At 45.3% G+C, this 16,160-nt stretch overlaps 2 protein-coding genes across 2 annotated transcripts; both read left to right on the forward strand.

Moving 5' to 3' along the window:
• The first annotated feature begins 52 nt into the window (after positions 1-52).
• LOC139434835 (B-cell receptor CD22-like) lies at positions 53-5,108 on the forward strand. Its single transcript, XM_071204862.1, has 10 exons — positions 53-83; positions 161-240; positions 1,558-1,914; positions 2,022-2,219; positions 2,355-2,711; positions 2,802-3,029; positions 3,728-3,988; positions 4,163-4,250; positions 4,349-4,397; positions 4,582-5,108. Exons 1-10 carry the CDS (start codon positions 67-69, stop codon positions 4,678-4,680), a joined length of 1,734 nt encoding a protein of 577 aa, XP_071060963.1. The 5' UTR covers positions 53-66; the 3' UTR covers positions 4,681-5,108.
• An 8,780-nt stretch (positions 5,109-13,888) lies between these two features.
• LOC139434836 (uncharacterized) lies at positions 13,889-15,013 on the forward strand. The gene is made up of 2 exons (XM_071204867.1): positions 13,889-14,188; positions 14,275-15,013. Exons 1-2 carry the CDS (start codon positions 13,922-13,924, stop codon positions 14,962-14,964), a joined length of 957 nt encoding a protein of 318 aa, XP_071060968.1. The 5' UTR covers positions 13,889-13,921; the 3' UTR covers positions 14,965-15,013.
• Positions 15,014-16,160: the final 1,147 nt, after the last annotated feature.

Here is a 16,160-nt window from a genome sequence, read left to right on the forward strand (position 1 = left end):
CTATTTTCAACGGCCTGATATCCGTTTTCTGCTCATTGAGGACAGAGGAAAGGCATCTTTGAACACATGGTTCCTCCTTCACTGTGAGTAGAAACAGTTTATTGATGTAATGATTCTGTAAACCTCCTGTGAACATTATTTAATCTGACATGTGTTATAGTCTCACAGAGATGAGAGGAGCAGCTATGAGTCTAACTGCAGCAGCGAGTGGATTAGTCGTCTTCCTGCTCTCTGTGTCAGGTACTGTACTTCTACACTTACATTCATCACATGAACAGAGGGGATTCTGGGAAATGTGGGACTTGTTAAATCAGGTCACATGTGGGAATAAGTGGGATGGATGTGTGTAAAAGTCAAACCTAGCAGAAACATTTAAAATGTAATTGTGTGTAGAATTGTAGAAACTCAAAGACGTTACTAGTTTTTTTGATGGATTTTCTGAAGGTCTTGTCGTGCGTTGCCGCTGTCCTTTGCTCCAATCATCTGCATCAAATATCAGATTGCTTATCACTTTTACAAGCGTTAAAATGAGAATATAGTGCATGCATAACTGCTCCATCCTCTCTCTCTGTGAAAACATTTTGCTTAGTTTTTTTCTTAAGACGACTTAAAGAATCTCCAGCTCTGTTTTTATTAAGTTTAAGTGATTTAGAGAGATATTCTTATTCTAAGTCAAAACATATTGACTCAACTCTTATGGATCAGACCTCTGCACCAAACCCTTCTAGTTCCTTCTCTCCTCTCTGACCTCAGAGTTATATTTCCACGCTCTGAGTTAAAAGCAGTCTTCTTCTTTTTCTCATCTGTATATACGACAGAAGCTGCTCTCACCTCAGTGCTCTGCATTCATTGTTATGTTTCTAACTGACCTCAGCAGCAACCTGACCACAGAGCGAACAGAGAGGGAACCGGACCAGAAAAGCACAGACTTGTATAAATAAAAGTATTCCTAATCTTGTAATGTTCATGCTGGCATGTTGACACCTTGTGTTTTGACTTCTGTTCTACCCAGTTTAATTCTGAAAGAACAAAGTTATACATTAGTATTGGCAGCAGTTATAAACTGCCTTAAAAGGGATTAACAGCTGACGTACATGTGCTCCTCTTCTCTTGCGTCTCTTCAGAAACTCAACTATGATAAATACATGATATGATTCTTATTTTCAGTTCAGCTAGTTAGTTAGATTCATGTTCAGGAATTTTTTTATAATGTCTGCTGATAATTTGATCTTGAAGCTTGTTCTGGTTGCATTAACCCCATTAACACATGTGTAGTTTGATTTACTAAGTCTTATTAACTAATTGTTAACTTATTTTATTAGCTTTTCTTTTTAATGACTGATTTTAAATGCCATTTTCTTAATGTCTTTCATTTTTTGTTTTTCTTTTAATGTTTCTTTATTATCTTTTACTGTTTTTAAATGCCTTTGTCTGAATGTCTTTCATTTTTGTAAAGCACCTTGAATTGCCTGGTGCTGAAAGGTGCTATATAAATAAACTTGCCTTGCCTTAAGTCATTAACTTTGATTCTAGTGTCTGGTGTGCTCTGTGTTTCAGTGGCTCAAGGTCAGGATGGCTGGGGAGTGACTTACTCTTCTGCTGAGATCTGTGCAGTGAACGGATCAACAGTGGAGATGAGATGCAGCTTCACATACCCATCTACATGGAAAGGAAGTGTAAACACAGTACAGAAAACATTCTGGTTCACTAAACAGAAAGATGGTGAACCTGTAGATCTGACCACAGACTCAGAGTACGCAGGTCGTGTAGAGGATCGCTGTGAAAACAACATCTGCACTCTGAGAGTCAGAAACCTGAGAGAGAGCGACTCAGCGGAGTACAGGTTCAGATTCACAACAAACCAACCAGATGGAAAATATGATGGTTCGACTGGCGTCACTTTGTCCGTCTCAAGTAACAATTCTCAATGATATGTTAATTATTTATTAATGTCTTGGATATAATAATAATACGCATGTGTTTTTATCTTAAATACAATTCCTGTTCCTTCATAAATCCAGATCTCCAGGTCATATCAGATACATACTGGCTGTCTTGTCAGAACAGTTGTTATCAATCTTATATTCCTCCCTACATCTGGTACAAGAACGGACAAATAATCCAGGGAGAAACATCTTATTATACAAGCAACCCGAACAAGGCAGACAGTTATTCCTGTGCTTTGAAGGGACATGAGGATTTTCCCTCTCCTCCAGTGTGTGAGTTCACTCCAAAGACTTCTATCAACACATACACATCTAGTGGCGTTTTATATTGAACTATATTGGTAATTTTTTACTCCTGTTCAAATTATTGCTGAAAAATAGAAAGAAATACATATTTTTATTTTTCAGGTGTCACTGATCAAACCTGCAACAGAGTGACTTACACTGAGAGAAGTATCTGCGCCTTCAAAGGATCCTCAGTGGACATTTCCTGCACGTACAGCAGCTTTGAAGACGATGTTAATTCTACATTCTGGTTCAGTCCTGAGCGTAGTCATCAGGGACAGAATCCCTCTCAACCTGAGGACCTTAGTGAAGACTCCCAGTATGCAGGTCGTGTTCAGATCCTTGAGACAGAGAGAGGACGCTCCACTCTGAGGATCTCTGACCTGAGAGACTCAGATTCAGCTCAGTATCTCTTCACATTCAAAACACCAAGCTTTGAATGGAGGAGTGATTTACCTGGAACAAGTCTGACCGTCACAGGTACTGATCAACCCACTGATGAAAATACACAGTACACAGTATTGCTTACTGACCTACTGCTATACTATTGTTTCTTGTTCTAACGTCCAGCTCTCCAGGTGCAGGTGATCAGAGCAAAGGTCTACAACTATTCTACTGAGGCAGAGCTGAAGTGTGACAGCAGCTGCAGTCCAGCTGCTTTTCTGAACTACGTCTGGTTCAAGAACGGAGAGAAAATCAAAGCAACGGTGATATCTTCTTATAAAGGCTTGTTTCAGCCCAGAGACAACATCTCTTGTGCTTTGGAAGGACATGAAGACTTCCCCTCTCCTGCAGTGTGTGAGTGTACTCATAAATACACACTGACATTACAATACAATGACAAATTCAGACATACTGGAGTCACCGGGGTCTTCTGAAGTTCATTACATCAATTTAATTGTCATACAAGCGACTAACAATAAGTGCAGACAACCATAAAGATACAAACAACAAGTGTCCTACAAGAACATTAGCTTGCAATAAGCCAAACATGTTAAGTGTTACAAGTGTTTACAAATTATGTCCAAGTATTTAAAACTGGCCAGTGCTCTCAACAAATATAAATATGACGATTCAAAAAGTACTCTGTGTTTTATGATGGAGAAAATGTTTGCTGTCCACGGCTGACGTTAAATCGACCGGACTTCTTTCTGCGGATTGATATGACTGCACATAGTCCCTTGATCCTCCTTAACAACAGTCGTGTTATCCTTAGCAGCGTTCTGTTAGCGAGTATTAACAGCCTCTGAAAGTCCAAATGCACCAATCAGAATCGAGTTTTCAACTAAGCCTTGTAATAAAAGGAGAAGAATGTGTGGGGTCATTGATGTACACAAGATAAATAAAGACTTGTTATTGGCTGCCAGTTTACAGGAATCTAACACAAGGATCTACATCACAATATATCAATAATACAGAAGAAAAGGAAATTCAATCATGTGTGATAACATGTTTTAATATTTGAAATACTTTCCATTTCCATACCCTTCCTCCAGATGCTCCAAAGCCTCCCTCTGTGTCAGTGAGTCCCTCTGCTGGGATAGAGGAGGGCAGTTCAGTGACTCTGACCTGTAGCAGTGATGCTAACCCAGCAGCTAACTACACCTGGTACAAGGAGGATGAAGACTCTCCAAAAGCTTCAGGACAGATCTTCACCATCACTGACTTCAGAGCTGAACACAGAGGGAGGTATTCCTGTGGAGCCCAGAACAAGTTAGGACGTAGCAACTCCACCTTTCATCTGAGGGTTGTGGCAGGTAAGTTCTCCACATTCACCAGACCTGATTCACTTTGTAATATGAAGCAACCCAAGCATATTCAACATGTCAGTGTTCAGGGAGGAACCTCCATGGGGTCAGAGGTGGATCACACTGACTATGTGATTTATCAATCCATAGTTAGAAGTATCACACATGTGTTCATGTTTCTAGGGAGTTCAACAATGATAGTGAATATCATCGGGACGACTCTGGGGGTCTTGATGCTGATTCTTGCGCTTCTCCTGAGTCTGTGGATGAGGTACAGCAATATAAATTCATCAGTTTAAACATCCTTCTTACGTGTTTTAGTTTACTGTTATGAAATAAAATCTGTATTTGTTGTCGCCCTTAATCCAGGAAGAAGAAAACTCTGCGCTCCACCACTGAAGCACCTGAAGAGATAGAGGTGAGAGAGAGCGGACCTCTTGACAACATTTCCCCTTCGTCAAATCTATGCTGTGGCTCAGAAATGCAATGTGAAGAGAACTTGTGTTTAAAGACAATTCCTGAGTTGAAACCAGTCATGAATTTAGCCAGGAAATAATTAGCATCAACTTTAAAATATGATTTTTTTTTTTTTCTTCATAAAGGGACGCAAAGAGCTTCCAACTGATTGCAATGTATTCCCATCTGCGGTGGTATTTGACGCTCAGGGAAGCACCGCATCGGTCCATGTCCGCGGCATTTAAAGGCAATGTGAGCGTCCATTCCCATTGGATAACGGAGGATTTTACACCCGGAAGTAACTATTCTCCTTACTGTCGATTGATTTTACAGTGATACCTGCACTACTCATCAACTCAAACACACCAGATTATTCTTGTTAATTACACAACATTGATTGGTTTAAATTGTGTGCAATGCTTTTGTATTTTTCCCCTTCGATTCGGAGAAACACATATTTTTAGTTTTAGGATGGCAGAAGACACTACACTACCCAGAATCCTCAGCTATCGTTTGGGACTACACCATGTGCTTTGCTTCACAAACCCCGTGATCAGTCCTCAAGCTCTGTGATTGGTTGACCTCCAACTGCATTCCATATGAAAAAAAAAAGCGTTTCGTAAAAGAGAAAATCATACTTTATTCAGCAGTGCTTGCTTTGCTCTTTGAAAGTCATCACATGAATGCATTGTAATAAATGGCTCGGCTGCATTAAATATATTACACATCTGTCGTAGTTCTTTATTTATCTACAGAGATCGGGCCTCAGAATAGCCCGGAATCTATTCTTTATTAACGACTAGACCTCTGGGTCATGTTAAGACCATCTTTTCTGTGTTGCTGTGGGTTTTTTCCATCGCTTTTGTGTTACAAATATCAAAACAATAACTAAATATATCCGTCGTAAACTAAACCGGAAACAGCAGTATATTTTATTTTGGTAACACTGTAAACTTGACAGCTTTTTATCCCGCACCTCCTACTGGTTAAAGCATGGTATTACACGTTTAGAGTAATACAATGCAGGTAGATTGTGTTGCTTTTTAATGACTGTTTAAAATGCCTTTTTCTTAATGTCTTTAATTTTTGTAAAGCACTTTTGAATGTGTTATATTTTATGAAAACATTTAAATATTAAGAGTACATAGAAAATAGGAGGAAAGTAGAAGGTAAACGATAGAAATATAGAATAGAAAATGTCAAGAAGATACTGTAAATGATATCTAGAATAAAACAGTGCCTGATGTACAAAGATATTAATAGGAGGATGTGCAAAACAGACAAAAATAATTAGGCTTTATTTATACATTAAATAATACTTTAGGTTAAGGTCTTCTTTTAAATACATGTAAGCAAAAAGCTTTGGGGGTTTCTATATTAAGCATGACAAAGTACTTAACGTCTAAAATATTGTATGGTTTGTTTTGGGACTTGACAATCAACTTTCCTGCAAAGTTAACTATGTTGAAGCACTTATTTTAACTGATATTATACATATTAATTATACTCTTATAAGATGTATGTAGATAGAAAAAGAAATGTGCAGAATATGACAGTTTAATGGTGGAGGTACACACATATTGATAGATGTCTTGTTGAGGAACCTGTGACCCAAGTTTGTCATCATTGCATAACTACACCGTAGTTGTGTATATGATATTTCAATTTGATTCCTGTTTTGGTTAGTGTGCCGTCGATGGGATTCATTCCATTTCAAAGTACTGTTTGACGCTCCGTGTAAACTTCGCGCACTGCCACTCCAACATCCAATCACAGAGCTTGAGGACTAATCACGGGGTACCTTAAACATTCTCTTGCACTATTTGATCAGTTTTATGTGTTTTATTCGTTGTATGTCCTATACTCATGTTGCATTGTTGGAGGAGCCTGTTGGCCACTTTATGATGTCATTACGATGTTAGCCTCCCCCCCCCCATCACTTGAATCTCCTCCTAGAGCACCATTGTGTTCTTTTTAACCGTGGGGAGGGGCTCCTTATTTTCATCTAAAGTAACAGACAGATAATCAGCACTTTGGAAACAGGGCTGAAACAGAGGGGATTATGGGTAATGCTGCAATGATCTGTTTGGTGTTTCAGCCAATCAGAGACAGGCTCTGTATATATCTGAGACCTGTGATATATTGATGAAGAACAGTATAATAGGGGACCTTTAAACACGAGTATCTGTACTTCTGCTTGAGTAACGGATGTGTGTACTTTTGCCATCTCTGCTAATGTGCACATGACAATAAAGCCTTGAATCATGAATCTTAAAGGTCCCATGTGGTTTCTCAAACAGCATCTCTGTAAAGTATGTGTATTCACTCTCTGTCCTAAACAGCTTGTTGGAGCTCCTGCCCCCCCCCCCCTCCATGTGAGCCCAGTGTGCTCTGATTGGTCGGGACGTTGAGAAGCTCGTTGCTGCGATCTGCTGCGAGGAGCGGAAGCCTGTCCGCACCTCGCAGCAGATCGCAGCAACGAGCCTCTCGGCGATACAGCGAGAACAAGCGAAACTCATCCTGAGCACACTCACAGCTGAAGTAAAAACAATAAGTGTGGCTTGATATTGAGTAAGAAAAAGGTTTATAACGCTGTGAGCATTTCTCCATGATCCCAACTTAGTAGCCCGATAAACGTTTACCCATTGAAACAGTCGTGGTAGATACCTTGTTTGTTTTAAACATAATAAATACACAAACAACAATGAATACTTACAGGTTGTGTACCCGAATCTCCCGCTGGTGCAACCAAAGCAGGAACAGCATCGTTCTTCAGTGCCCATACGCTGTACATATCCGACATGAATCGCTGAAAGGTTTGGGAAGCTTTGTTTCGTGAAAGGCTGGCAGATGGTGTGGCCTCTGGGTGATCACACGTCAGAGTAGGAAGAAAATGAGAAATCTCCAACGAGGCGTTTTGGGGAGGTCTTCTCTGTGTTAGAGTTTTACTCGCTACAGGGTGCACTTTGAGGGTTTGTGACTCTGCAGACCGTTTACATGCATACAAACCTTCATAACACACAAGGGGACGGGTAATAACCGGAAAAGCATGACATGGGACCTTTAAGGGACTCGAGATGGCTAAAAAAAAGTACTGAAAATGACTCCAAAGAGACAGAAAGGACCTACAAAGAAAATGTAATGAATTATTATTATTATAATGATTACTTGGCCCTCTTGCTGCGGCTGTAGGAGCGTCTCCAGGGGGACCTCCAGGTGCGGCGGGGGGGGCAGGGAGAGGTCGGGCAGCAGGACCCCCATGGAGGCCTCCATCAGGCGGGGCCGACCACACACTGCGTGCTCCGTGGAGCAGTAGTACGAACACTGGCCATAGAAACACACACTGCTCACTGGGGGGCACCACAGGGGAACACAGGAGAGGAGAGAAGGAGAGAGAATAAGGAGAGCATTCACAGACATACTTTACATTACATTTAGCCAGGGTTCCAGTTATGTGGGAGCCAATGGGAGGAGAGAGTGGGCTGCTGCTGCTGTGTGTGTGTGTGTGTGTGTGTGTGTGTGTGTGTGGTGTGTGTGTGTGTGTTGTGTGTGTGTGTGTGTGTGTGTGTGTGTGTGTGTGTGTGTGTGTGTGTGTGTGTGTGTGTGGTGTGTGTGTGTGTGTGTGTGTGTGTGTGTGTGTGTGGTGTGTGTGTGTGTGTGTGTGTGTGTGTGTGTGTGTGTGTGTGTGTGTGTGTGTGTGTGTGTGTGTTGTGTGTGTGTGTGTGTGTGTGTGTGTGTGTGTGTGTGTGGCCTAGCATTACTATACTTGGGGGGACCTAAATCTGTTTACACAGTCACGTGGACTCGCCTCCCTTATGGGGACAACATTGAGGTCCCCATAAGAACAATGAATTTTAGGGTGAAGACTTGGTTAGGTTTAGGGTAAGGGTAAGGTTAAGGTTGAGGGAATGCTCTGGGTTTTGGGACAACATTAACATGGGATCACTCCGGTCATTGTACATATCGTCTCACTGGAATAGTAACGGTCAGATTGAATACAACTTCGACCCAATTTCTCCGGTCAATGACGGGAGAATTTTGAAAGTGACAAAACACTGTTCCACACATTTAAAAACAATTAAACAATGTTTACCCAGGATTCAGGCACCTTCCCTGGCTTGTAAAATGCGGTGATGCGCACTGGAGGTATCATACTATTTAAAACATGTATACCCAGGATTCAATCACTTTTCCTGGATTGTAAAGTGCTGTGAAGCAGCCTGTTATCTGGATGCAGTCTGGGTGGAAGAGCCACCTGCTGCATGGAGCTCTCTGGGTCTCTGTGAGTCTCACACCCCGCTTCTCTCTGGGTACTCTCTCCCTCTATTCACAGCACTTTTCCCCGCCTTTCAGAGACGTATTGCTGGGTAGAAAAGCCTTGTGCATCACCCTGGATCTCTGCCTATGTGCCTGAGTCTGAGACCCTGCTAACAGCGGTGACTCTGCTGTTAAATGTTCAGTGTGGACGAAATGGACAGTTTCCTGTCCATATAACCGGCTGTTTGTGCAGTCAAATGTGCATTTGAATTAAAACAGTTTAATGCACTTTTAACACTCATGTACCCACGATTCAAGCTGCTTTCGTGGGGTACAAAGTGCTGTGAAGCAGCCTGTCCTCTGGGTGGGGGAGCCATGTGCTGCAAGGAGCTCTCTGGGTGCACTCTGTGGGTCTCACAGCCTGCTTCTCCGGGGTGCTGGAGAGTCATTTGCAGGCTCCTCTCCACAGTTGTCCCCCTAAATATTATTTTTAATAATTATTTTTGCATTTAAATGATTTATGTTATCATTAACATGGTTCCCAAACACAATGCACATAGTCAGGAGCTCACTGGGGTCCTGCATATGCTTTAATCAGGCATTTTAACACTTTTTTCCATGAAAATGATTTTTATTCACTATCATGGGGCTATATAAATGAAATTCCGGGTAATTCGGAGCACAATTGTACCTTTTACTATTTAAATGTATTATTATTATTATATATTTTGGGCTATAAAAGTGACATTTCTGGGTGACTTTGTCAGTTTATGGAGCTTAGCCCACAAATCCTGGAGGTTCCAGGCCGAATTTGGGAGCTCATAGGCGGCCTGCCATGCGCCCCCACCCGTGGAAAGAAGAAAAAAGTAAAGAAAACGGTCAATTATATCTTAAAATAATCAAAAATGAAGTTTTAAAAAATTGTTGAAAAAACGACCAAGTGCCAACAGAGGAGGGGCTCCAAAAAGCTCAACCTGTCGGCGCTTCCGGCCGAAGCCCCGGACACTTTTCCACTCCCCCGTTGCAAATTTCTCCGTCAAAAAAATTCATTCATCCATTTCAGACTACTGTCCGCACGAAATCGGAAACCCAGTTTTTGAGAGGACTCAGAAAAAAACGGCTGTCTCACTTCATGGAGGAATGTGTCCGCTCCATGTGCGCTCTGGCTCGGATGAATTTGTTGCCTAGAGACCCCCCAGCATGGTTCTTACCAAACTTTAAGTTTTTGAACTGGTCTCTGGAGGAATGTAAGGCAAATGTCAGCCTTATGAACGGAGGTACCGTGGGACTTGCCCTTCACATGTACGGGAGTCCGCTCAATGGAAATGCGATGTCAAGTTCCGATGTCAAGTTCCTGTCAGCGGCTAGACAGATGTTACCAGTGTTTACCAGTGTTGCCAGGGGCATGATAACATCCTCCACTGGAGGTTGGGTGGTGCTGCTGTGAATAAGGCCGACTATGGGTGCCGATGGGCGGACGGTAAAGCACCGCAAAGTAGACCCCCTTTAAGTGTAGCCAGGGGCACGAGAAAAATCCTCCATGGAGGTTGGGTGGTGCTGCTGTGAATAAGGCCGACTATGGGTGCCGATGGGCGGACGGTAAAGCACCGCAAAGTAGACCCCCTTTAAGTGTAGCCAGGGGCACGAGAAAAATCCTCCGTGGAGGTTGGGTGGTGCTGCTGTGAATAAGGCCGACTATGGGTGCCGATGGGCGGACGGTAAAGCACCGCAAAGTAGACCCCCTTTAAGTGTAGCCAGGGGCACGAGAAAAATCCTCCATGGAGGTTGGGTGGTGCTGCTGTGAATAAGGCCGACTATGGGTGCGATGGGCGGACGGTAAAGCACCGCAAAGTAGACCCCCTTTAAGTGTAGCCAGGGTCACCCTGCATGCGTCGTCAAATGTGATTGAAATGGACAGATTCCTGTACATTTCAATCACTTTTAATGGGGTCGTCAAATGTGATTGAAATGGACAGATTCCTGTACATTTCAATCACTTTTAATGGGAGTCGTCAGTATATGGAGCTTAACCCATAATTCCCGGACGTTCCAGGCCGAATTTGGAAGCTCATATGCGGCCTGCCATGCGCCTCCACCCGTGGAAAGCAAAAAAAAGTAAAGAAAACGGTCAATTATATGTTAAAATAATCAAAAATGAAGTTTTTAAAATTCTCGAAAAACGGTAGTGCCAACGGGGGAGGGGGGTCAAGTCTTCGGCGCTTCGGGAATGAAGCCCCGGAGACTTTTGCACTCCCCCGTTGCAATTTACAACGGAGAGGGGAAACGAGAGCTCCCCTCCTCCGTCCAAAAAATTCATTCATCTTTTCCAAGCTACCATCTGCACGAAATCGGAAACCCGGTTTTTGAGAGCACTTAGAAAAAAACGAGCTATTTTCACATGATGGGGAAATCATAGGAGGAATGTATCCGCCTCATGAGCACTTTGGATCGGATGAAATTGTTGCCTGGAGGACCCCCAATCATGGTTCTCACAAAACTTTAAGTTTTCAAACTGGTCTCTGGAGGAATGCAAGGGGAGTTGTCAGGGGACTCTACCCGCCTCAAGAGGCACTATTTTGGGATACATTTTATCCATTTTCACCCCTTTTTATGGTTCTTCCAAAAAGTTAACTTAGACTTTTTCCGACTCTGGAGAAAGGTAGCGGGAGTTGTCAGGGGACTCTACCCGCCTTTTGGAACACTATTTTCGGATACAATTTATCCATTTTCACCCTTTTCTCTGGTTCTTCCAAAAGTTGACTTAAACTTTTTCCCACCCTGGAGAAAGGTATGGGGAGTTGTCAGGGGACTCTACCCGCCTTTTGGAACACTATTTTCGGATACAATTTATCCATTTTCACCCTTTTCTCTGGTTCTTCCAAAAGTTGACTTGTACTTTTTCTGACTCTGGAGAAATGCAATGGGAGTTGTCACGGAATAACGAGACACTATTTTCGGCTAAAATGGTTGTCTGGAGGACCCCCAATCATGGTTCTCACACAACTTTAAGTTGTGAAACTGGTCTCTGGAGGAATTCAAGGGCAGTTTTCACGGAATAACGAGACACTATTTTCGGCTAACATGGTTGCCTGTATGACCCCCACTCATGGTTCTCACAAAACGTTAAGGGCGTTCTCCCCGGCAACCCGCCAGCAGATGAAAACACACACCCCTCCGCCTCTCCACCTCTTCCGAGGGACGAGGGAACCGCGCAGGGGTCTGCTGGAGGCTACTGCCGGGTGCTCCGTCCTGCGCCTCACCGGGACCCTGACTCCAGCGCGGTGTGGCGGCCTCGCCTTGGCCGTCCACCGTGCGCCCTCTGGGTACCTGACTCCCCTGCCTCCTCTGGGGGCAGGTGAGAGGGGTTCAATGCCTCCCCGGAGGATACTGTTATCCCGGCAACCCGCCAGCAGATGAAAACACACACCCCTCCGCCTCTCCACCTCTTCCGAGGGACGAGGGAACCGCGCGGGGGTCTGCTGGAGGCTACTGCCGGGTGCTCCGTCCTGCGCCTCACCGGGACCCTGACTCCAGCGCGGTGTGGCGGCCTCGCCCTGGCCGTCCACCGTGCGCCCTCTGGGTACCTGACTCCCCTGCCTCCTCTGGGGGCAGGTGAGAGGGGTTCAATGCCTCCCCGGAGGATACTGTTATCCCCACGTTGTCGTACCCGAAACTGTCGGGTATCCTTTGGGAGAACCAGACTCTGGATGAACGTGAGGGGAGATTACAGGGATCTCTGCCCGCCTAACGAGTGCCTACATGGGACACCGCACCATGATGCAAATGAAAACAAACACCGATTTGAAGATAAGCTGAGTGCACCTTTCGTGAGTCTTTTCACGCTTCCTTCTTTTTTACCCACGATTCTGGTGACATTTCCCGGTACCGAAATGCTCAAGAATACAGGTCGGATGGCGGTCCGTTGTCCGATCTGTAATAGTTCCTACCGTGCCCTGAGCAAGCACCTTCAGAGGCGCCATGGTGTGCGTAACTTGGATGAAAGAAAAATTCTGCTGTTGTTGGCCAACGGACGGACCAACATTAGGCTCCATCCCTGTACCATTCTGGGATGCGAGTACCGTGGCACAAGGCTGGATCGCCACTTGGCCAGAGACCATGTTGAGCTGGCCCGGGAGGAACTACATGTGGTTCAAAATCAAATGAAAATGACAGTGGCCAAGAAGGAGTTTTATGAACTCCGAATGACAAACCCCACCATAGAAATGATTACCGCTTGGGCTGTTGACACGGTGGCAGATGACGATATACTGTCACAACCTCCACCCTTGTCCCCGGTGAATGAATGTGACAACCCGGACTGCAAAGAATGGAGGCTGGAGGCAAACGCAGTGAGGGCTCAGCGGGACATATATGCTGCTGAGGTGAAATCCCTGCACTGCAAGTTGCAGCAGAGGATAAAGCACAAGCCACAGAGGATGGATCAGCGGGCCGGGGACATGCCCGCGTTCGATGGGGAGGAACGAGAGCGGGTCATTCTGAAGAAACGACCCCGAACAGAGTCGACACCAACGAGGCTGTCCAAGTCGAAAGGTCCCTCCTGCAGCAAGTCTCCTATTCCCGCCTGCAGCACGTCTCCCATTCCCGCCTGCAGCAAGTCCCCCACTGGCTCTCACACCCATTCATCCAGCTCCTCAGAGCCTGCATCCATGCATACCGAGGCCTCGTCAACCTCCCCTCCCATAAATTCCCCCTGGTTCCGGGGCAGGGGCCGGGGAAATATAATGCGGGACATCACATTCCCACGGATTATGGGTAAGTGTGTTGGCTATGTGACACATGCAGTTTCTGTAACACACCCTGTGTTGTCATTAAAGTACTGTTTATATTTCACAGAGGATTATCTGCAAGGATACCGGGAGCATTATGCAGGTATCGACCCACCAGTGAGGCTCCAGGAAAACACAGTCTCCAAACTAAGCAGAGTGAAGTCGTTCCTCAGTTTCATGGCACACGGTTTCAATCGCCTGTCTGACTGGCTCTTTTTGAGGGATCTCAAGAGGATACGCGGGTGGTCCCGGAGCCTGATGAAGTCAAGCCTTCAGGTCACGACCTCCGACTTCTACATCAAGAATATATCACACTTTCTCAAGTACATGGCCGACACACCGTGCAAGGGGAGCAGGCTCAGCCAAACCGACATGATTTTAATCAAACCTTTTTTTTAATCAAATCCTGAAGTCCCTGAAGAGAAAAGTACTTATCCACCAGATGCAAGTGAAGCGTGACAAGATGGAAGGTCTGCCGAGCCACAACGACCTAATGACATGCTTGACTTCGACCACCACTCGCATCCCTCAGCTCCTGGATGTGATGGCCTGCAATCCGACTACCGCAACCCGTACCCTGCTCTATGGGTATATGACTCTTCATTGGAGCTGCATTTACGGCCACCGTCCGGGGGTCTACTCCAACATGACCAACGCCGAGGTCCGAAAGGCGGATACAACTGGCACTGCCTTCGGCTACCTGGTTCATGTGAGTGCTATTAATCAATGCATTTATTCCGGCAGTTATATGCATGATTGACATTGTATTGACACTCTCTAACTCTGTCATAACAGGTAAGCAACCACAAGACGGCCAACTCGTTCGGGGAAGCGCAGCTGTACCTCACCGCAGAAGAATTTGGATGGATGAAGAGGTGGCTGGAAATTAAGGGTACGCTGACCTGCACCCAGAGCCGTTACTTTCTATACACAGAGGGGAAGAACCCGTTCAGGAAGCTTGCCTACTCCCTGAGGATGGCATGGGCTGATGTAGGGCTCCACGGTCCCATTAACTTCACCGACCTCCGCACAGTCCACGCCGATAATGCGATGAGATTTCAAGACAAAGGCAACCGCCAAAGAGTGAGTGATTTCATGTGTCACAACACTGCAACTGCGGACAAATTTTACGCGAATAATCCTTCTTTGAAGGAGGCTGCGGACATTCGGTTGCTCTTCACAGAGTCACTGCAAGCAGCGGCGGCGGCATCGACAGCAGCGGGAAATGAAGACACTTTTGCGGGTATTGACATCGACAGTGACAGCTCTGGAGAGGAGCACAGCCCGGCTCCCTACCAAGACTCCCTACCAAGACATGTCCCGAAGAGGGACCAGTCACTGGCCGAACACAGCCCCTCAGACATGGGTGAAGAGAGGGTGCCATACTCTGCCCCAACTTCACCCACTGTTGCCAGTGATCAACTTGTAAATATGCAGTGTGTTGTTGTAATCAGTCCCCTTGTAAATACGTTATATCCTGTGTGAATGTATTTATTACTGTCAATATTACTGTAAATAAAGTTTGTTAAAATTACTAAGTGTTCTGTTTTTAAAGCCCACTATGGGTTTTTTTCCTTTAAGATCCCCAGGGGCACGATATTCTGGTTCTGGTGGTAGCATGGAGGTGTTTAGTCCAAGTGAGGAGTGCTCAAGTGTGGGATGATTTGTAAGGTAGAAGAGGGTAAAAAAAGTTAAAGTGTGAACCTCCAGCAGGGCAGGTGGTGCTGTGAAGAGGGCCGACTATGGGTGCCGATGGGCGGACGGTAAAGCACCGCAAAGTAGACCCCCTTTAAGTGTAGCCAGGGGCACGATAAACATCCTCCATGGAGGTTGGGTGCTGCTGCTGTGAAGAAGGCCGACTATGGGTGCCTATGGGCGGACGGTAAAGCACCGCAAAGTAGACCCCCTTTAAGTGTAGCCAGGGGCACGATAAACATCCTCCATGGAGGTTGGGTGCTGCTGCTGTGAAGAAGGCCGACTATGGGTGCCTATGGGCGGACGGTAAAGCACCGCAAAGTAGACCCCCTTTAAGTGTAGCCAGGGGCACGAGAAACATCCTCCATGGAGGTTGGGTGCTGCTGCTGTGAAGAAGGCCGACTATGGGTGCCTATGGGCGGACGGTAAAGCACCGCAAAATAGACCCCCTTTAAGTGTAGCCAGGGGCACGAGAAACATCCTGGAGGTTCCAGGCCGAATTTGGGAGCTCATAGGCGGCCTGCCATGCGCCCCCACCCGTGGAAAGAAGAAAAAAGTAAAGAAAACGGTCAATTATATCTTAAAATAATCAAAAATGAAGTTTTAAAAAATTGTTGAAAAAACGACCAAGTGCCAACAGAGGAGGGGCTCCAAAAAGCTCAACCTGTCGGCGCTTCCGGCCGAAGCCCCGGACACTTTTCCACTCCCCCGTTGCAAATTTCTCCGTCAAAAAAATTCATTCATCCATTTCAGACTACTGTCCGCACGAAATCGGAAACCCAGTTTTTGAGAGGACTCAGAAAAAAACGGCTGTCTCACTTCATGGAGGAATGTGTCCGCTCCATGTGCGCTCTGGCTCGGATGAATTTGTTGCCTAGAGACCCCCCAGCATGGTTCTTACCAAACTTTAAGTTTTTGATCTGGTCTCTGGAGGAATGTAAGGCAAATGTCAGCCTTATGAACGGAGGTACCGTGGGACTTGCCCT

This window comes from Pseudochaenichthys georgianus, chromosome 1, assembly GCF_902827115.2.
Source record: "Pseudochaenichthys georgianus chromosome 1, fPseGeo1.2, whole genome shotgun sequence".
Lineage (NCBI taxonomy): Eukaryota > Metazoa > Chordata > Actinopteri > Perciformes > Channichthyidae > Pseudochaenichthys > Pseudochaenichthys georgianus.

Coding starts and splice junctions, on each gene's coding strand:
- LOC139434835 (XM_071204862.1), top strand. Junction 241..1,557: donor CTTCCTGCTCTCTGTGTCAG/GTACTGTACTTC, acceptor TCTGTGTTTCAG/TGGCTCAAGGTCAGGATGGC. Junction 2,712..2,801: donor AACAAGTCTGACCGTCACAG/GTACTGATCAAC, acceptor TCTAACGTCCAG/CTCTCCAGGTGCAGGTGATC.
- LOC139434836 (XM_071204867.1), top strand. CDS start 13,922: ATGCAAGTGAAGCGTGACAAGATGGAAGGTCTGCCGAGCCACAACGAC. Junction 14,189..14,274: donor CCTTCGGCTACCTGGTTCAT/GTGAGTGCTATT, acceptor CTGTCATAACAG/GTAAGCAACCACAAGACGGC.